Here is a 23,860-nt window from a genome sequence, read left to right as displayed (position 1 = left end):
TTTAGGAGTAGGTGCACAGAACTGGTGCGGCATAGTCTATGACGGAGCGCACATAGGCTGTGTACATCATTTTAAGCACGGCAATAGAGGCTCCATGTCCTTTCCAGATCATAGCTTTCAGTGCCCTGAGTCGACTTTTGCATGTTCCTATGAGTTGATTGAGCTCCTCTTTCTTTCTCTTGTTAGAGCCGACAGTGACGCCAAGGTACCGATAGTGGTCAACCCATTCAAATGTTACACCATTAATTTGCAGTTCTTCATTTGCTCTCCTCTTGTGATGGGAGTATGCCTTCGTCTTGTTTGTGGAGAGAGTGAAACCGAGCTCAATACATTTCCTTCCAAGGAGTTCAATGGACTGTTCAATTTTTCCCAAAGTGAGAGCTTGTATTAGGACATCATCTGCATATCCCACTTGTTGTGTTCCTTCCGGAAAATCAATATTTGCAATGGCGTTCATAAGTACATTGAATAGTGTTGGCCTTAAGACTTCGCCTTGGGGGGTCCTGAGTTCCATATTCATTGTTCTGGAGACTGCTCCATTGAAGCAAACCTTGGCTTTCCTTCCTGTGAGGTAGTCTTCAACCCATTTCATGAGTCTCCTCCTGACACCCATGCATGCAAGCTCGTCTAGGATCGCAATCCCCTGTGCTTTGTCGAAGGCTCCTTTGATGTCAACAAATACAGAGTACCTACCTGTGTCATTAGCCAAGTAATCAACTATACAATTTGCTGTGCTCCGTCCTTTAACAAATCCATTGACCCCCTCCCCTAACCTGCCTATTTTGTGCAACAGTCGGTTTAGGATGATCTTTTCAAGCATCCTGCAAGTGCATGACACGAGACTGATAGGTCTGTAATTACCAGGGTCATTAGGCTTCGGTATGGGAACAATTATTGCGTGTTTCCATTGTGTGGGCAACACTCCACTTTGGAATGACTTGTTAAATAGGTGGAGTAGTGGATTCCCAGACACTTCACACAGTGCATTGAGTATGTCGTAGGTGACGCCATCTTCACCAGGTGCTGTACTTTTACCCTTTTTCATAGCGCCCCTTACTTCTTGGGCTGTGATTGGTTCCCCATATTCGTCATCACTAGGCAGTGCTCTTGTTATCCTAATTCTTCTGTCATCATGTCGCTGTCATGTGTGGAGTGTTGTCATGTGTGGTAGTGTGGTGTGTCATGTGTGGTAGTATGGAGTGTTGTCATGTGTGGTAGTGTGGTGTGTTGTCATGTGTGGTAGTGTGGTGTGTTGTCATGTGTGGTAGTGCGATGTGTTGTCATGTGTGGTAGTGTTGTCATGTGTGGTAGTGTGGAGTGTTTTCATGTGTGGTAGTGTTGTCATGTGTGGTAGTGTGGAGTGTTGTCATGTGTGGTAGTGTGGAGTGTTGTCATGTGTGGTAGTGTGGTGTGTTGTTATGTGTGGTAGTGTGGAGTGTTGTCATGTGTGGTAGTGTGGAGTGTTGTCATGTGTGGTAGTGTGGTGTGTTGTCATGTGTTGTAGTGTGGAGTGTTTTCATGTGTGGTAGTATGGAGTGTTGTCATGTGTGGTAGTGTGGAGTGTTGTCATGTGTGGTAGTGTGGTGTGTTGTCATGTGTGGTAGTGTGGAGTGTTGTCATGTGTGGTAGTGTGGTGTGTTGTCATGTGTGGTAGTATGGAGTGTTGTCATGTGTGGTAGTGTGGTGTGTTGTCATGTGTGGTAGTATGGAGTGTTGTCATGTGTGGTAGTATGGAGTGTTGTCATATGTGGTAGTGTGGAGTGTTGTCATGTGTGGTAGTGTGGAGTGTTGTCATGTGTGGTAGTGTGGAGTGTTGTCATGTGTGGTAGTGTGGTGTGTTGTCATGTGTGGTAGTATGGAGTGTTGTAATGTGTGGTAGTGTGGTGTGTTGTCATGTGTGGTAGTATGGAGTGTTGTCATGTGTGGTAGTGTGGTGTGTTGTCATGTGTGGTAGTGTTGTCATGTGTGGTAGTGTGGAGTGTTGTCATGTGTGGTAGTGTGGAGTGTTGTCATGTGTGGTAGTATGGAGTGTTGTCATGTGTGGTAGTGTGGAGTGTTGTCATGTGTGGTAGTATGGAGTGTTGTCATGTGTGGTAGTATGGAGTGTTGTCATGTGTGGTAGTGTGGAGTGTTGTCATGTGTGATAGTGTGGTGTGTTGTCATGTGTGGTAGTGTGGAGTGTTGTCATGTGTGGTAGTGTGGAGTGTTGTCATGTGTGGTAGTGTGGAGTGTTGTCATGTGTGGTAGTGTGGAGTGTTGTCATGTGTGGTAGTGTGGTGTATTGTCATGTGTGGTAGTGTGGAGTGTTTTCATGTGTGGTAGTGTGGAGTGTTGTCATGTGTGGTAGTGTGGTGTGTTGTCATGTGTGGTGTGTTGTCATGTGTGGCAGTGTGGTGTATTGTCATGTGTGGTGTGTTGTCATGTGTGGCAGTGTGGTGTGTTGTCATGTGTGGCAGTGTGGAGTGTTGTCATGTGTGGTAGTGTGGCGTGTTATCATGTGTAGTAGTGTGGTGTGTTGTCATGTGTGGTGTGTTGTCATGTGTGGTGTGTTGTCATGTGTGGTGTGTTGTCATGTGTGGTGTGTTGTCATGTGTGGCAGTGTGGAGTGTTCTCATGTGTGGTAGTGTGGCGTGTTGTCATGTGTGGTAGTGTGGTGTGTTGTCATGTGTGGTAGTGTGGCGTGTTGTCATGTGTGGTAGTGTGGCGTGTTGTCATGTGTAGTAGTGTGGAGTGTTGTCATGTGTGGTAGTGTGGCGTGTTGTCATGTGTGGTAGTGTGGAGTGTTGTCATGTGTGGTAGTGTGGCGTGTTGTCATGTGTAGTAGTGTGGAGTGTTGTCATGTGTGGTAGTGTAGTGTGTTGTCATGTGTGGTGTGTTGTCATGTGTGGTAGTGTGGCGTGTTGTCATGTGTAGTAGTGTGGAGTGTTGTCATGTGTGGTAGTGTAGTGTGTTGTCATGTGTGGCGTGTTGTCATGTGTAGTAGTGTGGAGTGTTGTCATGTGTGGTAGTGTAGTGTGTTGTCATGTGTGGAGTGTTGTCATGTGTGGTAGTGTGGCGTGTTGTCATGTGTAGTAGTGTGGCGTGTTGTCATGTGTAGTAGTGTGGCGTGTTGTCATGTGTAGTAGTGTGGCGTGTTGTCATGTGTAGTAGTGTGGAGTGTTGTCATGTGTGGCGTGTTGTCATGTGTGGTAGTGTGGAGTGTTGTCATGTGAGGTAGTGTGGTGTGTTGTCATGTGTGGTAGTGTGGAGTGTTGTCATGTGTGGTAGTGTGGTGTGTTGTCATGTGTGGTAGTGTAGTGTGTTGTCATGTGTGGTGTGTTGTCATGTGTGGTAGTGTGGTGTGTTGTCATGTGTGGTGTGTTGTGATGTGTGGCAGTGTGGTGTGTTGTCATGTGTGGTGTGTTGTGATGTGTGGCAGTGTGGTGTGTTGTCATGTGTGGCACTGTGGGGTGTTGTCATGTGTGGTAGTGTGGAGTGTTGTCATGTGTAGTAGTGTGGAGTGTTGTCATGTGTGGTAGTGTGGTGTGTTGTCATGTGTGGTAGTGTAGTGTGTTGTCATGTGTGGTAGTGTGGTGTGTTGTCATGTGTGGTAGTGTGGAGTGTTGTCATGTGTGGTAGTGTGGTGTGTTGTCATGTGTGGTAGTGTGGTGTGTTGTCATGTATGGTAGTGTGGTGTGTTGTCATGTGCGGCAGTGTGGGGTGTTGTCATGTGTGGTAGTGTGGAGTGTTGTCATGTGTGGTAGTGTGGAGTGTTGTCATGTGTGGTAGTGTGGTGTGTTGTCATGTGTGGTAGTGTTGTCATGTGTGGCACTGTGGGGTGTTGTCATGTGTGGCACTGTGGAGTGTTGTCATGTGTGGTAGTGTGGAGTGTTGTCATGTGTGGTAGTGTGGAGTGTTGTCATGTGTGGTAGTGTGGTGTGTTGTCATGTGTGGTAGTATTGTCATGTGTGGCACTGTGGGGTGTTGTCATGTGTGGTAGTGTGGAGTGTTGTCATGTGTGGTAGTGTGGTGTGTTGTCATGTGTGGTAGTGTTGTCATGTGTGGCAGTGTGGAGTGTTGTCATGTGTGGTAGTGTGGAGTGTTGTCATGTGTGGTAGTGTGGAGTGTTGTCATGTGTGGTAGTGTGGAGTGTTGTCATGTGTGGTAGTGTGGTGTGTTGTGATGTGTGGCAGTGTGGTGTGTTGTCATGTGTGGCACTGTGGGGTGTTGTCATGTGTGGTAGTGTGGAGTGTTGTCATGTGTGGTAGTGTGGAGTGTTGTTATGTGTGGTAGTGTGGTGTGTTGTCATGTGTGGTAGTGTAGTGTGTTGTCATGTGTGGTAGTGTGGTGTGTTGTCATGTGTGGTAGTGTGGAGTGTTGTCATGTGTGGTAGTGTGGTGTGTTGTCATGTGTGGTAGTATGGAGTGTTGTCATGTGTGGTAGTGTGGTGTGTTGTCATGTGTGGTAGTATGGAGTGTTGTCATGTGTGGTAGTGTGGTGTGTTGTCATGTGTGGTAGTATGGTGTGTTGTCATATGTGGTAGTGTGGTGTGTTGTCATGTGTGGTAGTGTGGAGTGTTGTCATGTGTGGTAGTGTGGAGTGTTGTCATGTGTGGTAGTGTGGAGTGTTGTCATGTGTGGTAGTATGGAGTGTTGTCATGTGTGGTAGTGTGGTGTGTTGTCATGTGTGGTAGTATGGAGTGTTGTCATGTGTGGTAGTGTGGTGTGTTGTCATGTGTGGTAGTGTGGAGTGTTGTCATGTGTGGTAGTGTGGCGTGTTGTCATGTGTGGTAGTGTGGTGTGTTATTATGTGTGGTAGTGTGGTAGTGTTGTCATGTGTGGTAATGTGGAGTGTTGTCATGTGTGGTAGTATGGAGTGTTGTCATGTGTGGTAGTGTGGAGTGTTGTCATGTGTGGTAGTGTGGTGTGTTGTCATGTGTGGTAGTATGGAGTGTTGTCATGTGTGGTAGTGTGGTGTGTTGTCATGTGTGGTAGTGTGGTGTGTTGTCATGTGTGGTAGTGTGGTGTGTTGTCATGTGTGGTAGTGTGGTGTGTTGTCATGTGTGGTAGTGTGGTGTGTTGTCATGTGTGGTAGTGTGGTGTGTTGTCATGTGTGGTAGTGTGGTAGTGTTGTCATGTGTGGTAATGTGGAGTGTTGTCATGTGTGGTAGTATGGAGTGTTGCATGTGTGGTAGTGTGGAGTGTTGTCATGTGTGGTAGTATGGAGTGTTGTCATGTGTGGTAGTGTGGTGTGTTGTCATGTGTGGTAGTATGGAGTGTTGTCATGTGTGGTAGTGTGGTGTGTTGTCATGTGTGGTAGTGTTGTGTGTTGTCATGTGTGGTAGTGTGGTGTGTTGTCATGTGTGGTAGTGTGGTGTGTTGTCATATGTGGTAGTGTGGTGTGTTGTTATGTGTGGTAATGTGGTGTGTTGTCATGTGTGGTAGTGTGGTAGTGTTGTCATGTGTGGTAGTGTGGTGTGTTGTCATGTGTGGTAGTATGGAGTGTTGTCATGTGTGGTAGTGTGGTGTGTTGTCATGTGTGGTAGTGTTGTGTGTTGTCATGTGTGGTAGTGTGGTGTGTTGTCATGTGTGGTAGTGTGGTGTGTTGTCATATGTGGTAGTGTGGTGTGTTGTCATGTGTGGTAGTGTGGTAGTGTTGTCATATGTGGTAGTGTGGTGTGTTGTCATATGTGGTAGTGTGGTGTGTTGTTATGTGTGGTTGTCTGGAGTGTTGTCATGTGTGGTAGTGTGGAGTGTTGTCATGTGTGGTAGTGTTGTCATGTGTGGTGTGTTGTCATGTGTGGTAGTGTGGTAGTGTGGAGTGTTGTCATGTGTGGTAGTGTGGAGTGTTGTCATGTGTGGTAGTGTGGTGTTGTCATGGTTTTGTTTTGTTTATGGTTGTCCTCTGTGTGTGGTCGAATCCTTTTCTAAGTGTGTATGTAGGTATACTTACCCCCCCCCCCCCCCCCCCCCGCCAGTCTTGCTATGTAGCGTCAGGAGAAATTGCGTATCACCTTTGTATATAGATTATTGTATATAGATTATTTGATATATAGAAGTATATAGATTTTAGATATATAGATTATTGTATATAGATTATTGAATATAGATTATTTGTATATAGAAAATTATATATATATATACGCATTATAGTGCGTTGAGAGGAGCGGTCGGAGAGAAACAGATCAGATAAATCTGGAACAGATACTCTGACGCCGGACGAGCTACACAAACACCATAACCTCCCGCCGGCACGAGGCAAAATGACCCGTTGCGTCCTACCACTGCGTATGGTCGTGACAGCCAATCGGCGAGCTGACGTAACGCTGCTCATGGTCAGGATAGCCAATCAGGGAAGCGAAGGGAGTGTCAGGTGCTCTATGATTGGCCGGGATGTGGACGCGAGGCGTGGGATGGGGGTCCTGCGGTGAGAGTGCCTTCAGTTAGTGTCTGTCAGTCCTGCCGAGAGGTTGGTGGGTGTTCCCCCGCGCGAGTCACGTGATTGTGATTTCTTTGTTGTGAACGGAGGGATTTTCAGTGATATATAAGCGTGGTGAGCCAAGTGATTAATGCATGACATTTGCATTCATGAGTTTTTTGTTCTGTAAAAATATTAATTATATATGGGTCTTATTAACGCTTCTAAAGGGTGGTTGGCGGTCGTTACACTCAAGTGCAACATTAGTTATGTGGTGGTAAGAACAGCAGTAATTATATACGGTGAGAATAAACTTACCTAAATTGGCTACAAGAAACATTAATCATACCACAGATAACTAACACATAATAACTATTTGTTTTTAAAGACAGTATCTGCCAGTTTTAATATAAAACGGTTTTATTATTAAAATTATATATTTTAATATATATTATGTATACAGGTATTTCACGTCAAATAAATAAAAATTACTTAAAATTATCTTGCAACGAAATCGGTTAAGACACATAGTGCATTTACTGTATACAATTGAAGACAGCCTGATGCGCTAAAGTTAGCAGAGTTGCTACATATATATAGCAGAAATTGATGGAATTGACACAACAGCCTCACCTTTGAAATGTCCAAACCCGATTGAATATGAAGAACCTTAGCTTTACGTGGACTACACTACATCTTTATTGTGTTCGTTAGGCTGAAGAAGGTATTACCTGGAATTTGCCTGTAGTGGGTTTCGATAGTTATTCTACCCCACAGACCTCGTCTTGTCATAACTTGATCTAATGTTTAATTTGATAGAAACGTTTCTACAGGTGTCATTAGGTCACTACAGGTGTGTCAGTGAGTCACTACAGGTGTGTCAGTGAGTCACTACAGGTGTGTCAGTGGGTCACTACAGGTGTGCCAGTGGGTCACTACAGGTGTGTCAGTGGGTCACTACAGGTGTGTCAGTAGAGTCACTACAGGTGGGTCATTACAGGTGTCAGTGGGTCACTACAGGTGTGCCAGTGAGTCACTACATGTGGGTCATTACAGGTGTGTCAGTGAGTCACTACAAGTGGGTCATTATAGGTGTCAGTGGGTCACTACAGGTGTGCCAGTGAGTCACTACATGTGGGTCATTACAGGTGTGTCAGTGAGTCACTACAAGTGGGTCATTATAGGTGTCAGTGGGTCACTACAGGTGTGCCAGTGGGTCACTACAGGTGTGTCAGTGGATCACTACAGGTGTGCCAGTGGGTCACTACAGGTGTGTCAGTGGATCACTACAGGTGTGTCAGTGAGTCACTACAGGTGTGTCAGTGAGTCACTACAGGTGTGTCAGTGGGTCACTACAGGTGTGTCAGTGAGTCACTACAGGTGTGTCAGTGAGTCACTACAGGTGTATCAGTGGGTCACTACAGGTGTGTCAGTGAGTCACTTACAGGTGAGTCACTACAGGTGTGTCAGAGAGCCACTACAGGTGTGTTAGTGAGTCACTACAGGTGTGTCAATGGGTCACTACAGGTGGGTCAGTGAGTCACTACAGGTGTCAGTGAGTCACTACAGGTGTGTCAGTGAGTCACTACAGGTGTGTCAGTGGGTCACTACAGGTGTGTCAGTGGGTCACTACAGGTGTGCCAGTGAGTCACTACAGGTGTGTCAGTGGGTCACTACAGGTGTGTCAGTGAGTCACTACAGGAGTGTCAGTGAGTCACTACAGGTGTGTCAGTGGGTCACTACAGGTGTGTCAGTGAGTCACTAGAGGTGTGTCAGTGAGTCACTACAGGTGTGTCAGTGGGTCACTACAGATGTGTCAGTGAGTCACTACAGGTGTGTCAGAGAGCCACTATAAGTGTGTCAGTGAGTCACTACAGGTGTGTCAGTGGTTCACTACAGGTGTGTCAGTGAGTCACTACAGGTATTTCAGTGAGTCACTTACAGGTGTGTCAGTGAGTCACTACAGGTGTCAGAGTCACTACAGGTGTGTCAGAGAGCCACTACAGGTGTGTCAGTGAGTCACTACAAGTGGGTCACTACAGGTATGTCAGTGAGTCACTACAGGTGTGTCAGTGAGTCACTTACAGGTGTGTCAGTGAATCACTGCAGTTGTCAGTCACTACAGGTGTGTCAGTCACTACAGGTGTGTCAGAGTCACTACAGGTGTGTCAGTACTCACCTACTTGTGCTTGCGGGGGTTGAGCTCTGGCTCTTTGGTCCCGCCTCCCAACTGTCAACCAACTGGTGTACAGATTCCTGAGCCTATTGGGCTCTATCATATCTACATTTGAAACTGTGTATGGAGTCAGCTTCCACCACATTACTGCCTAATGCATTCCATCTGTTAACTACTATGACATTCTTTCTAATGTCTCTGTGGCTCATTTGGGCACTAAGTTTCCACCTTAGTAGAAAGAGACTGACAACAACACTGTCGTACAGTTGACAGACTGACAGGTCCAGTGGGTGTTGTATCCCCGTAGGTCATGGGTCCAGTGGATGTACTCAACTTAAAATTATTCTCTTTTCAAAAATGTTCTCACCATCATTCCATCATTCCATCTTCCACGCAAATATTACACCATCCTTCTATCTACCAGTTAGATGCTTCACCGTGAATCCATCTGCCACTCAAATTCTTCAATGTCATTCCAGTAACTACTTAAGTGTTTTAGTATAATTCAATCTACCACTTAAATGGTTCACTGTCATTCCATCTACCACACTAATATTTCACTATTGTTTTACCTATCTCTCAAATGCTTTACCATCATTTCATCTACCTCTCAAATGCTTTACCGTAAACAAATCTCCCACTTAAATGCTTCACATTTATTTTCCACTTATCACTCAAATCCGTAAAAATCATTCCAACATTCAAATACCAACACTTCACTATAATTGATCTATCATTTAAATGATATACTATAATTTATCTACCACTCAAAAGTTTCACTATCATTCCATCTACCAACGAAAAAGTTCACTATCATTCCATCTACCACTCAAAAGTTTCACTATCATTCCATCTACCAATGAAAAATTTCACTATCATTTCATCTACTAACGAAAAGTTTCACTATCATTCCATCTAGCAACGAAAAATGTCACTCTCATTCTATCTACCACTCAAATATTTCGCCAACATTCAATCCACTGCAAAAAAGATTCACCATCAGTCAACCTACGCCTTAGAAACTTCATCCTTTAGCAATACGGAAATAGACTAAAGGAACAACTTTGTCCATTCCTTGAAACATAGCTAGAAACACCACCAAACTGTAGTAAATACGGGAACTTCACTAAACCTTTTGGTAAGGCACCACAAGAAAGACTGACAAGATAATTACAAGCATACAACATAAATGGAAGAAAGAATGGATAAAACAATGGTTAACACAGAGAAAGCAATGCATCGTCTTAAACGGATATTAATCTGACTGGAGAAATGTGGTAAGTGGGGTACCACAATGGTCCTTTTTGGGGGGCCAATCCTCTTTGTCATATACACCAATGGCATAGATGAAAATATTACAAACACGGTCTAAAAATTTGCAGATAACTAAGATTTATGGTAAAATAGGCAGTGAAAATGATATTGAGGATATTGAGTAATGAGATATTGAGGTAGGTCTCTTGCAAAGAGACCTACAAAAACTCCGCGAATGGTCAGAAGACTGGCAAATGCTTCCTGTTATCGATAAATGCAAGACCTCGGGGCATAACAATGCGCATCATAGCTAACAAGTCAACAACATTACCTTGCACCAGATTGATGAGCAAAAGAACTTTGAGTCAGAATCCATAAATGGCTGAACGTTGCACAACAAGTGGGAGCTGCAATTAAAAAAAAACCAACCAAAACCTAGCAAAAGTCAGACGTAACTTTGATTTCAGGGAAAAGAAAGCAGGTATTCTACAGTATTCGTCTCTGGTGCGCCCCCACTTGGATTATTGTATCCCAGTATGGAGACCTCGTCTACAAAAAGGCGTCTGGTTTGGAGGAAGTACAAGTACCGGGCGACAAAAATAAATTCAGAACTAAGTCATCTCTCGAATCAGAACAGGATGAGGGCCACAGGGCTGGCAATACCAGACATGACAGGGCGGATCTCATTGAAACTTTTAAAATACTGAACAATTTGGAGGATGTTGATTCATACAACAACTTCTTCAAAAAGGAGCAACGGTTTCAAGCTCAACAAGCCACAGTGTTGGACTGAGTAGTGGAGATGCTATTTCACCCACAGGGTGAACCGCTTACCCGCCGAAGCCGTAAATGCTTTACGGAATTTCAGCATCCAGCTCGATAAAATTATCAGGGCAAATGGAGCCACTATCTATACTGGAGATAGTGGCCTTTGGGGAAACTCAGGTAAATATTTCTGACAATGAGGGTATTAAATAAAAGAAACCGCTAGGCTAAAAAATCTATATAGCACTGTGGCCGACCCATCCTCTTAGCTAACAAGTCACGTTTTTAACGTTATAGTAACTAACTTTACAAATCCAACCTACATATATAACAGCTCACAGATATCCTCGTTTTCTAAGCATCGGACTCAATAGTGCAGGCGGGATGCTTGAGTTTGTACGTTTGCGATTAGGCAAAAAGGTTGGCTCTTTACTTGGTGGCAAGTGAAGAGAAGGTGAAGGTGTTGCTGAATATTGGGTAGTCTCCGGGTCCCTACAGGGCGCCACGGGCCTGACGGCTGAGTGGACAGCGCTCGGGATTCTTAGTCCTAAGATTTCGGGTTCGATTCCCTGCTGGAGGCAGGATCAAATGGGTAGTTTCTTTCACCCTGATGCTTCTGTTCACCTAGCAGTAAATAGGTACCAAGGAGTTAGACAGCTGCTACGGGCAGCTTCCTGGGGGGGGGGCGTGTAACAAAAAAGAAGCCTGATCTAGGACCGGGCCGCGGGGACGCTAAGTCCCGAAACCATCTCAAGATAACCACGGCCACCACTCAGGATACCAGCACGAGAGCAGGATGACCAAAGGCGAATGATATCAAAGGACTCAGATTCACACAGGATATTATCGATAGCCTCGAACCCCGATAGAGGAAAACTTCGACTCGTCCTGCCACTGAGGACACTGCAGGGGGGGGTGCGTGGTGGCCGGCCTCCGAGGCTACACCCGCACCGCCTCGCCCAAGAATGCGGAAGAGACCAAAACACCAAGAGCTCTCCGGATCCGAGCGGTGGGTGAGTATTACCACCCCGCCAGGTCACCACTCCCACGGCACACGCCCTGGGTCACCACTCCCACGGCACACGCCCTGGGTCACCACTCCCACGGCACACGCCCTGGGTCACCACTCCCACGGCACAAGCCCTGGGTCACCACTCCCACGGCACACGCCCTGGGTCACCACTCCCACGGCACACGCCCTGGGTCACCACTCCCACGGCACACGCCCTGGGTCACCACTCCCACGGCACACGCCCTGGGTCACCACTCCCACGGCACACGCCCTGGGTCACCACTCCCACGGCACACGCCCTGGGTCACCACTCCCACGGCACACGCCCTGGGTCACCACTCCCACGGCACACGCCCTGGGACAGGCAGCGTGGGCGTCACCAAACCCATCCCAGGATGTGACCAATATCCCGTGGGAGAATAATCACGCCACACCCACCGTAGAACTGAGACACACAATTACACGTATCAGACCCCATGAGACACATATACATATGTTCCCACGCTACCAGCTGGCGCCCTCTGGCGCCACCTGCCATACGCACATAAAAACTCACACGAAAAAATAAATTAATTATCGTTTCCAGCACGCCCAACACCTTGAACCTTCCCTCCTTGCTAAGAATGATTGGACCTTACCCAGATTTTTCACATAGCTGCTAACATACCGGCTGCTCATTACCGGGATATGCGTCACGCTTTGCGTCAAGGGTGTGAGCTACGTGAAAGCTTGCGTACTGCGTCTGGGTATCGTACTGCGTCTGGGTATCGTACGCTCTGCTCACCCGGCGGCTTGTCAGAGTTGTAATCGATGCGTCAAGGTTCTGAGTACATTTCGTTAAGCTGTTGGGTGTATTGCGTCAGGTGCTGTTTTGCGTCCAGGAACTACATGAAGCAAACTACTATTACCCATTTCCATGTTTGTGAGCTAGTTCACGCGTCACAATGACGCAGTTAAGGGCGACCTTCTTAACTGACGGATTCACTCTCAGGAGTAACATCCCTTTCACTCGTATGAATAACATCTGTCTCAAGCTTTCACTCTCACAAGTAACATCACTCGCGAACTTTCACTCTCCCTCGGGTCAGCGATCGCTCTCTTTGGAGCAGCGTTCACTAGTAAGTGATGACTCTTTCCTGGGTAACATTCACTCACTCTAAATGGCATCCTCTCGCTCGCAGGCAGCGTTCACTCGCCAGCAGGCAGCGTTCACTCGCCAGCAGGTAGCGTTCACTCGCCAGCAGGTAGCGTTCACTCGCCAGCAGGTAGAGTTCACTCGCCAGCAGGTAGCGTTCACTCACCAGCAGGTAGCGTTCACTCGCCAGCAGGTAGAGTTCACTCGCCAGCAGGTAGCGTTCACTCGCCAGCAGGTAGAGTTCACTCGCCAGCAGGCAGCGTTCACTCGCCAGCAGGTAGCGTTCACTCGCCAGCAGGTAGCGTTCACTCGCCAGCAGGTAGAGTTCACTCGCCAGCAGGTAGCGTTCACTCGCCAGCAGGCAGCGTTCACTTGCCAGCAGGTAGCGTTCACTCGCCAGCAGGTAGCGTTCACTCGCCAGCAGGCAGCGTTCACTCGCCAGCAGGTAGCGTTCACTCGCCAGCAGGTAGCGTTCACTCGCCAGCAGGTAGAGTTCACTCGCCAGCAGGTAGCGTTCACTCACCAGCAGGTAGCGTTCACTCGCCAGCAGGTAGAGTTCACTCGCCAGCAGGTAGCGTTCACTCACCAGCAGGTAGCGTTCACTCGCCAGCAGGTAGCGTTCACTCGCCAGCAGGTAGCGTTCACTCGCCAGCAGGTAGCGTTCACTCGCCAGCAGGTAGCGTTCACTCGCCAGCAGGTAGCGTTCACTCGCCAGCAGGTAGCGTTCACTCGCCAGCAGGTAGCGTTCACTCGCCAGCAGGTAGCGTTCACTCGCCAGCAGGTAGCGTTCACTCGCCAGCAGGTAGCGTTCACTCGCCAGCAGGTAGCGTTCACTCGCCAGCAGGTAGCGTTCACTCGCCAGCAGGTAGCGTTCACTCGCCAGCAGGTAGAGTTCACTCGCCAGCAGGTAGAGTTCACTCGCCAGCAGGTAGCGTTCACTCGCCAGCAGGTAGCGTTCACTCGCCAGCAGGTAGAGTTCACTCGCCAGCAGGCAGCGTTCACTCGCCAGCAGGTAGCGTTCACTCGCCAGCAGGTAGAGTTCACTCGCCAGCAGATAGCGTTCACTCGCCAGCAGGCAGCGTTCACTCGCTAGCAGTTAGCGTTCACTCGCCAGCATGTAGAGTTCACTCGCCAGCAGGTAGCGTTCACTCGCCAGCAGGTAGCGTTCACTCGCCAGCAGGCAGCGTTCACTCGCCAGCAGGTAGCGTTCACTCGCCAGCAGGTAGCGTTCACTCACCAGCAGGTAGCGTTCACTCGCCAGCAGGCAGCGTTCACTCGCCAGCAGGTAGCGTTCACTCGCCAGCAGGTAGAGTTCACTCGCCAGCAGATAGCGTTCACTCGCCAGCAGGCAGCGTTCACTCGCTAGCAGTTAGCGTTCACTCGCCAGCATGTAGAGTTCACTCGCCAGCAGGTAGCGTTCACTCGCCAGCAGGTAGCGTTCACTCGCCAGCAGGTAGCGTTCACTCACCAGCAGGTAGCGTTCACTCGCCAGCAGGTAGCGTTCACTCGCCAGCAGGTAGCGTTCACTCGCCAGCAGGTAGAGTTCACTCGCCAGCAGGTAGCGTTCACTCGCCAGCAGGCAGCGTTCACTCGCTAGCAGTTAGCGTTCACTCGCCATCATGTAGAGTTCACTCGCCAGCAGGTAGCGTTCACTCGCCAGCTGATAGTGTTTACTCCACAGCAAGTAGTGTTCACTCGCCAGCAGGAAGCGTTCACTCACTTGGAGACAGATACTCGCTTCACGCTTAAACTCTGTATATCCCATCCCCCATAATTCTGGGACGAGCCTCGTTGCAAATTTCTGAACCTTTTCCAGTTTCCTTATGTGTTTCTTCGGATGGGGACTCCATGATGGGGCGGCATACTCTAAGACGGGTCTCACGTAGGCAGTGTAAAGCGCCCTAAAAGCCTCCTCACTTAGATTTCTGAATGATGTTCTAACTTTTGCTAGCGTAGAGTACGCTGCTGTCGATATTTTATTTATATGTGCTTCAGGAGTTAGATTAGATGTTACGTCCACTCTCAGGTCTCTCTCTCTCGAATCGTCACATTTAGGCAGTTCCCCTCTTTTGTGTACTGTCCCTTTGGTCTCCTGCCACCTAATCCCATTTCCATAACTTTTCATTTGCTCGTATTGAACTCCAGTAGCCATTTCTCTGACCATCCCTGCAACCTGTTCAAGTCCTCTTGGAGGATCCTGCACTCCTCCTCTGTCACAACTCGTCTCATTAATTTTGCGTCATCCGCGAACATCGACATATAGGACTCTACTCCTGTAGACATGTCGTTTACGTATATTAGAAAGAGAACTCCCGGCTGCTTCTCATTTTTGCTGCCTGACACTGTGTATTAAACAATGTATTATTGTATTCTCTCCTACTTTTTTCCTTTACTGTTGGTATAAAACTATCTTCGGCCACATTGCATTTCCGTACGACTAGGTCCATCATATCTTGCACTGTTTTTCCTCTAATTTTTCCTCCCACTGCACTTCTCCCAGATAGTCCCTTATCCTCCTGTAGTCCCCTTTCCTGTAGTCAACTCTCCTTTCCCAGACCTCTTGTCCCGTGGTCAAAATTTTAAGTTCCATCATGTAGTCAAAGACTAGGACACAATGGTCACTGGCCTCTAGTGGTATTTCATGTTCCAAATTCTCGATGTCTATTTCGTTCTGGTTAAAAATCAGGTTCAATGGGCTCGGCATATCCCGCCTCTTCCCCTTATGTCTTCATTCACATACTGTGTTAGGAAATTCCTGTCTATCGTCCATTAACTTTGCTCCCCACGTTTCCTCCACTCCATGGAGATTCCTTAATTCCCATTTGATCTCTCCGTGATTTAGGTCCCCCATGACCAGCAGTTTCGATCTCATTCTGTGAGCTGTTGTTGCTGCCCTCTGCAGTTCATCTATACATGCCTTGCTGTTATCATACTCCTGTCTGGGCCTTCTACTTTTTGGTGGGGGAATTGTAGATTATTAATATCACAATGTTCTTTTCATCTGCTGTCAGAGTCCTAAGTATTGAGCTTGTGTTTTCATTAGTATCCCCGATTTTCCATGTCTTCAAACTTCCATTTACACTTTATTAGGAGTTCCACTCCCCCTCCATGTCTCTATGTTCTTTATTTCCTCATCACTTGGTACCCCTCCTGGAAGATTGCATTCAAGATCATGTAATTTATTTTAGTTTCCACTATTGCAATTATGACAGGTTCTGCCTCACCAACTCTTTCTTTTATTTCTTCTGCTTTATTGGATACCCCACCAGCATTTGTGTACCAAACCTTGAGACTCTCTTTGGAAATTCTGGTAACAGTTACAGTGGTAACAGAGTTGTGTGTGTATGTGTACTCACCTAATTGTACTCACCTAATTGTGCTTGCGGGGCTTGAGCTCTGGCTCTTTGGTCCCGCCTCTCAACTGTCAATCAACAGGTGTACAGATTCCTGAGCCTACTGGGCTCAATCATATCTACATTTGAAACTGTGAATGGAGTCAGCCTCCACCACATCACTTCCTAGTGCATTCCATTTACTAACTACTCTGACACTGAAAAAGTTCTTTCTAATGTCTCTATGGCTCATTTGGGTACTCAGCTTCCACCTGTGTCCCCTTGTTCGCGTCCCTCCAGTGTTGAATAGTTCATCATTGTTTACCCGGTCGATTCCCCTGAGGATTTTGTAGGTTGTGATCATGTCCCCCCTTACTCTTCTGTCTTCCAGTGTCGTAAGGTGCATTTCCCGCAGCCTTTCCTCATAACTCATGCCTCTTAGTTCTGGGAATAGTCTAGTAGCATATCTTTGGACTTTTTCCAGCTTCGTCTTGTGCTTGACAAGGTACGGGCTCCATACTGGGGCCGCATACTCCAGGATTGGTCTTACATATGTGGTGTACAAGATTCTGAATGATTCCTTACACAGGTTCCTGAACGCCGTTCTGATGTTAGCCAGCCTCGCATATGCCGCAGACGTTATTCTCTTTATGTGGGCTTAAGGAGACAGGTTTGGTGTGATATCAACTCCTAGATCTTTCTCTCTGTCTGTTTCATTAAGTACTTCATCTCCTATTCTGTATCCTGTGTCTGGCCTCCTGTTTCCACTGCCTAGTTTCATTACTTTGCATTTACTCGGGTTGAACTTCAACAGCCATTTATTGGACCATTCACTCAGTCTATCTAGGTCATCTTGTAGCCTCCTACTATCATCCTCTGTTTCAATCCTCCTCATAATTTTTGCATCGTCGGCAAACACTGAGAGGAACGAATCTATACCCTCTGGGAGATCATTTACATATACCAGAAACAGTATAGGTCCAAGGACTGACCCCTGTGGGACTCCACTTGGAACGTCTCGCCAATCTGAGACCTCACCCCTCACACAGACTCGTTGTCTCCTGTTGCTTAGGTACTCCTCTATCCACCGGAGTACCTTCCCTTTCACCCCAGCCTGCATCTCCCACTTTCGCACTAGCCTCTTGTGTGGCACTGTATCAAAGGCTTTCTGACAATCCAGAAATATGCACACCCACTCTTCTCTTTCTTGCCTTATTTTTGTTGCCTGGTCTTAGAATTCAAGTAACCCTGTGAGGCAGGACCTGCCATCCCTGAACCCATGTTGATGCTGTGTTACAAAGTTCCTTCGCTCCAGATGTTCCACTAGTTTTTTCGCACAATCTTCTCCATCAGCTTGCATGGTATGCAGGTTAGGGACACTGGCCTGTAGTTCAGTGCCTCCTGTCTATTCCCTTTCTCTGTGTGTGTGTGTGTGTGTGCTCACCTATTTGTACTCACCTATTTGTGCTTGCAGGATCGAGCATTGACTCTTGGATCCCGCCTTTCCAGCTTTCGGTTGTTTACAGCAATGACTCCTGTCCCATTTCCCTATCATACCTAGTTTTAAAAGTATGAATAGTATTTGCTTCCACAACCTGTTCCCCAAGTGCATTCCATTTTTCCACTACTCTCACGCTAAAAGAAAACTTCCTAACATCTCTGTGACTCATCTGAGTTTCCAGTTTCCACCCATGTCCCCTCGTTCTGTTATTATTACGTGTGAACATTTTATCTATTTCCACTTTGTCAATTCCCCTGAGTATTTTATATGTCCCTATCATATCTCCTCTCTCCCTTCTTTTCTCTAGTGTCGTAAGGTTCAGTTCCTTCAGCCGCTCTTCATATCCCATCCCTCGTAGCTCTGGGACAAGCCTCGTCGCAAACCTCTGAACCTTCTCCAGTTTCTTTATGTGTTTCTTCAGGTGGGGGCTCCATGATGGCGCGGCATGCTCTAAGACGGGTCTCACGTAGGCAGTATAAAGCGCCCTAAAAGCTTCCTCATTTAGGTTTCTGAATGAAGTTCTAATTTTCGCCAGTGTAGAGTACGCTGCTGTCGTTATCCTATTTATATGTGCCTCAGGAGTTAGATTAGGTGTCACATCCACTCCCAGGTCTCTTTCTCGAATCGTTATAGGTAGGCTGTTCCCCTTCATTGTGTACTGTTCCTTTGGTCTCCTATCACCTGATCCCATTTCCATAACTTTACATTTACTGGTGTTAAACTCTAGTAGCCATTTCCCTGACCATCTCTGCAGCCTGTTTAAGTCCTCTTGGAGGATCCTACAATCCTCGTCTGTCACAACTCTTCTCATTAATTTTGCGTCATCCGCAAACATTGACATATATGATTCCACTCCTGTAAACATATCATTTACGTAAATTAGAAAGAGGATTGGTCCCAGCACCGATCCTTGAGGTACTCCACTTGTTACTGTTCGCCAGTCTGACTTCTCGCCCCTTACCATTACCCTCTGGCTCCTTCCTGTTAGGTAGTTCTTCACCCATACTAGGGCCTTTCCGCTTACTCCTGCCTGCCTCTCAAGTTAGTATAGCAGTCTCATGTGCGGTACTGTATCAAAGGCCTTTTGGCAGTCAAGAAATATGCAGTCTGCCCAGCCTTCTCTGTCCTGCCTTATCCTTGTTACTTTGTCATAGAATTCTAAAAGGTTTGTTAGGCATGATTTCCCTGTCCAGAACCCATGTTGGTGCTTGTTTACAAACCCAATGCTCTCCAGGTGCTCAACAGAGCTTAGCCTTAGCTCTGTGTGTGTGTGTGTGTGTGTGTGCGTGTGTGTGTGTGTGTGTGTGTGTGTGCGTGTGTGTGCGTGTGTGTGTGTGTGTGACTGTGGTAGAGTTTGATTTCACACCCGGACCCAAATGTAAACTTGAGAGGCCAACGATTCTGGCAAGTAGCAAACCATTCAATTTAAGATTGAGTGACGGGGCCCAAAGAGCGCAAGTTCAACCCCTTCAAGCACAACTAGGCGAGTACTCACAAACACGAAACACGAGCGTCAATAACTTTAACAGTATGAGTTAAGGTCTTAAGTATTAAGTTAGTATTAAGATAGACTACTTAAGATCATTAAGTAGTCTAACTTAACACCACTTACCACTCTGGCACAGAAAGCAACGTCCCCTAGGCTACCTTCGACTACTGCTGCTACCACCACTACAACCACCACCACCACCACCACCACCACTACCAGCACCACCAGCGCCACCACCACCACCACCACTACCAGCACCACCAGCGCCACCACCACCTGCTGGAGTAGGACTCCCGCCACCGACGGTGACCACACGAAGATGATGATGCACCCGAGCGTCCCCCTCACGTCCCTCTCTATACTGGTGGTGCTGCTTCTCCTGCTGGCACGTGAGTACACCTCCACCCTCGTCATCTCTCTCATCTCCACCCTTGTCATCTCTCTCACCTCCACCCTCGTCATCTCTCTCATCTCCACCCTCGCCATCTCTCTCACCTCCACCCTCGTGATCTCTCTCATCTCCACCCTCGTCATCTCTCTCACCTCCACCCTCGTCATCTCTCTCACCTCCACCCTCGTCATCTCTCTCATCTCCACCCTCGTCATCTCTCTCACCTCCACCCTCGTCATCTCTCTCATCTCCACCCTCGTCATCTCTCTCACCTCCACCCTCGTCATCTCTCTCATCTCCACCCTCGTCATCTCTCTCACCTCCACCCTCGTCATCTCTCTCATCTCCACCCTCGTCATCTCTCTCATCTCCACCCTCGTCATCTCTCTCATCTCCACCCTCGTCATCTCTCTCACCTCCACCCTCGTCATCTCTCTCATCTCCACCCTCGTCATCTCTCTCACCTCCACCCTCGTCATCTCTCTCACCTCCACCCTCGTCATCTCTCTCATCTCCACCCTCGTCATCTCTCTCATCTCCACCCTCGTCATCTCTCTCACCTATACCCTCGTCATCTCTCTCATCTCCACCCTCGTCATCTCTCTCATCTCCACCCTCGTCATCTCTCTCATCTCCACCCTCGTCATCTCTCTCATCTCCACCCTCGTCATCTCTCTCATCTCCACCCTCGTCATCTCTCTCACCTCCACCCTCGCCATCTCTCTCACCTCCACCCTCGTGATCTCTCTCATCTCCACCCTCGTCATCTCTCTCATCTCCACCCTCGTCATCTCTCTCACCTCCACCCTCGTCATCTCTCTCACCTCCACCCTCGTCATCTCTCTCATCTCCACCCTCGTGATCTCTCTCATCTCCACCCTCGTCATCTCTCTCACCTCCACCCTCGTCATCTCTCTCATCTCCACCCTCGTCATCTCTCTCATCTCCACCCTCCCCAACGTCTAACGAAACTAAGGTTTCCCAACGTCAAGAAACTGTCGTACTAAAATGCCCTTATCCTAACCTATAACAGGACCCACGAACGGAAAACGGGACATTACGTCAGTTTCGTGAGTCTCTTCCATTTTCTATTACGACAGTTTTTGGCTTTAGTGAGTAGAGTGAACGTCGCTCTGTCAGGAGGACGGGTTGAGATATGAACGTTCTCAGGGCAACACGTTCTAAACATGCAACACGTTCTTAACATGCAACACGTTCTTAACATGCAACACGTTCTAAACATGCAACACGTTCTTAACATGCAACACGTTCTTAACATGCAACACGTTCTTAACATGCAACACGTTCTTAACATGCAACACGTTCTAAACATGCAACACGTTCTTAACATGCAACACGTTCTTAACATGCAACACGTTCTTAACATGCAACACGTTCTTAACATGCAACACGTTCTAAACATGCAACACGTTCTTAACATGCAACACGTTCTAAACATGCAACACGTTCTTAACATGCAACACGTTCTAAACATGCAACACGTTCTTAACATGCAACACGTTCTTAACATGCAACACGTTCTTAACATGCAACACGTTCTAAACATGCAACACGTTCTTAACATGCAACACGTTCTAAACATGCAACACGTTCTTAACATGCAACACGTTCTTAACATGCAACACGTTCTTAACATGCAACACGTTCTTAACATGCAACACGTTCTTAACATGCAACACGTTCTTAACATGCAACACGTTCTTAACATGCAACACGTTCTTAACATGCAACACGTTCTAAACATGCAACACGTTCTTAACATGCAACACGTTCTTAACATGCAACACGTTCTTAACATGCAACACGTTCTTAACATGCAACACGTTCTTAACATGCAACACGTTCTAAACATGCAACACGTTCTTAACATGCAACACGTTCTTAACATGCAACACGTTCTTAACATGCAACACGTTCTTAACATGCAACACGTTCTTAACATGCAACACGTTCTTAACATGCAACACGTTCTAAACATGCAACACGTTCTAAACATGCAACACGTTCTTAACATGCAACACGTTCTTAACATGCAACACGTAACCCAGAAATGTTTCCCCATAGATAGTGTCATGCCCAAACGCTGTCGGGCAAAACCTCTAGTCGAGCCACAATAAAATCACTAGAACACGAGATAACGAATAAACAGTGAGACTCTCGGAGCCGAGAGACGCAGGTTCGATTCCATCGTAAGTCCCTAAATATATATTTCAGACGAACCTGAGAGGAGCTCCCACGGGCCCATGAAGATGAAAACAAAGTGTATTATTGTCATGAATTCTGATGCAATCTGCTCTTTCTGAAAAGGGGGGGAGGGGGAGGGGGTTCCTGGAATATTATACTTGTACCAGCCTTTGTTCCTGGTCCTTGTGCCACCTGTTGTTCCTTGAGTACAAGACCATCCTACTCTGGTCCAGTTGTTAGGATGGAACCATCCACCATGCCGGGAGTGTGGTGTGGAACTTACCTTTTATTACTTGATTATAGCATTGGCATTCTCTGCTTGTTCACAGTACTGGGGTCATCCTTGTTACTGGCTCGCAGTACTGGGACCATCCTTGTTACTGGCTCACAGTACTGGGACCATCCTTGTTACTGGCTCACAGTACTGGGACCATCATTGTTACTGGCTCACAGTACTGGGACCATCATTGTTACTGGCTCGCAGTACTGGGACCATCCTTGTTACTGGCTCACAGTACTGGGACCATCCTTGTTACTGGCTCACAGTACTGGGACCATCCTTGTTACTGGCTCGCAGTACTGGGACCATCATTGTTACTGGCTCACAGTACTGGGACCATCATTGTTACTGGCTCACAGTACTGGGACCATCCTTGTTACTGGCTCACAGTACTGGGACCATCCTTGTTACTGGCTCACAGTACTGGGACCATCCTTGTTACTGGCTCGCAGTACTGGGACCATCATTGTTACTGGCTCACAGTACTGGGACCATCATTGTTACTGGCTCACAGTACTGGGACCATCATTGTTACTGGCTCACAGTACTGGGACCATCATTGTTACTGGCTCACAGTACTGGGACCATCCTTGTTACTGGCTCACAGTACTCGGGTCATCCTTGTTACTGGCTCACAGTACTGGGACCATCCTTGTTACTGGCTCACAGTACTGGGACCATCATTGTTACTGGCTCACAGTACTGGGGTCATCCTTGTTACTGGCTCACAGTACTGGGACCATCCTTGTTACTGGCTCACAGTACTGGGACCATCATTGTTACTGGCTCACAGTACTGGGGTCATCCTTGTTACTGGCTCACAGTACTGGGACCATCCTTGTTACTGGCTCACAGTACTGGGACCATCATTGTTACTGGCTCACAGTACTGGGACCATCATTGTTACTGGCTCACAGTACTGGGACCATCCTTGTTACTGGCTCGCAGTACTGGGACCATCATTGTTACTGGCTCACAGTACTGGGACCATCCTTGTTACTGGCTCACAGTACTGGAGCCATGAAAGGTTACTGAACCACAATAGTGGAATTGGGTAGCAATGACATTCTGTGTTCCTGGAATGGGGTTAGTAATTGAGATCCAGGTAAACTGGATCTCGCAACTGGAAGAAGCAATCTTCACGTCACTACCACATTTCGACACAGAGGGTGAGTAAACTGGGCGGTTTACCAAGAAGTTGTCAATCTGGGGGGGGGTCGAGGGGGGAGGGGGTGTCGAGGGGGGAGGGGGTGTCGAGGGGGGAAGGGGGGGTCGAGGGGGGAGGGGGGGGGATCAACGTAGGATAACATTTCCAATTTCCTGTTCGACCTGAATGCGAAAATGACCCGAGAAGGGAATGTGTGAGGTTAATAGTCAGTGGTGGAGACCCTAATATCCTTCTTCACACGCCATCAACACCAGGTATTGATGTTAGTTGCTGTAGGACTAGGAAGCCTCTACACCCCCCCCCCCCCCAGCAACCATCAATTGCAGTACAGTTGTTATAAGAGGGCGAATGACTACTATGTAAACACTAACCAGAATCAAAACACACACACATAGGTAAGGGGCCTGACGGCTGAGTGGACAGCGCTTCGGGTTCGTAGTCCTGAGGTTCCGGGTTTGATCCCCGGTGGAGGCGGAAGCAAATGGGCAGAGTTTCTTTCACCCTGATGCCCCTGTTACCTACCAGTAAATAGGTACTTAGGAGTTAGACAGCTGCTACGGGCTACTTCCTGTGTGTGTGTGTATACCCCCTCCCCCCACACATACACTTTCACTACAATAACCTGGCCAGTAAACTACAGTAGACCCCGTAACATTGGTCTACCCCCATTGTATTTCCCGCCACACTGCAGTAATTAATCCCTGTAATACATGAATACATTTAGTAACCCGCTTCACTTTCTTCTATTGTTCCAGA

General features: G+C 47.5%; 1 protein-coding gene across 1 annotated transcript in view; it reads left to right on the top strand.

The window, feature by feature from the left end:
• Positions 1 to 6,156: 6,156 nt before the first annotated feature.
• Positions 6,157 to 23,860, top strand: part of LOC123755767 (uncharacterized) — a 131,399-nt gene continuing 113,695 nt past the window's right edge. The window contains exons 1-2 of the mRNA XM_045738543.2: positions 6,157 to 6,531; positions 19,197 to 19,449. Of these exons, the coding sequence (XP_045594499.1) occupies positions 19,380 to 19,449 (70 nt within the window). The 5' untranslated portion in view covers positions 6,157 to 6,531; positions 19,197 to 19,379. The remainder of the gene's footprint in view (positions 6,532 to 19,196; positions 19,450 to 23,860) is intronic.

Source organism: Procambarus clarkii, chromosome 43, assembly GCF_040958095.1.
Source record: "Procambarus clarkii isolate CNS0578487 chromosome 43, FALCON_Pclarkii_2.0, whole genome shotgun sequence".
Lineage (NCBI taxonomy): Eukaryota > Metazoa > Arthropoda > Malacostraca > Decapoda > Cambaridae > Procambarus > Procambarus clarkii.
This window is presented reverse-complemented; position numbering and strand designations above follow the sequence as displayed.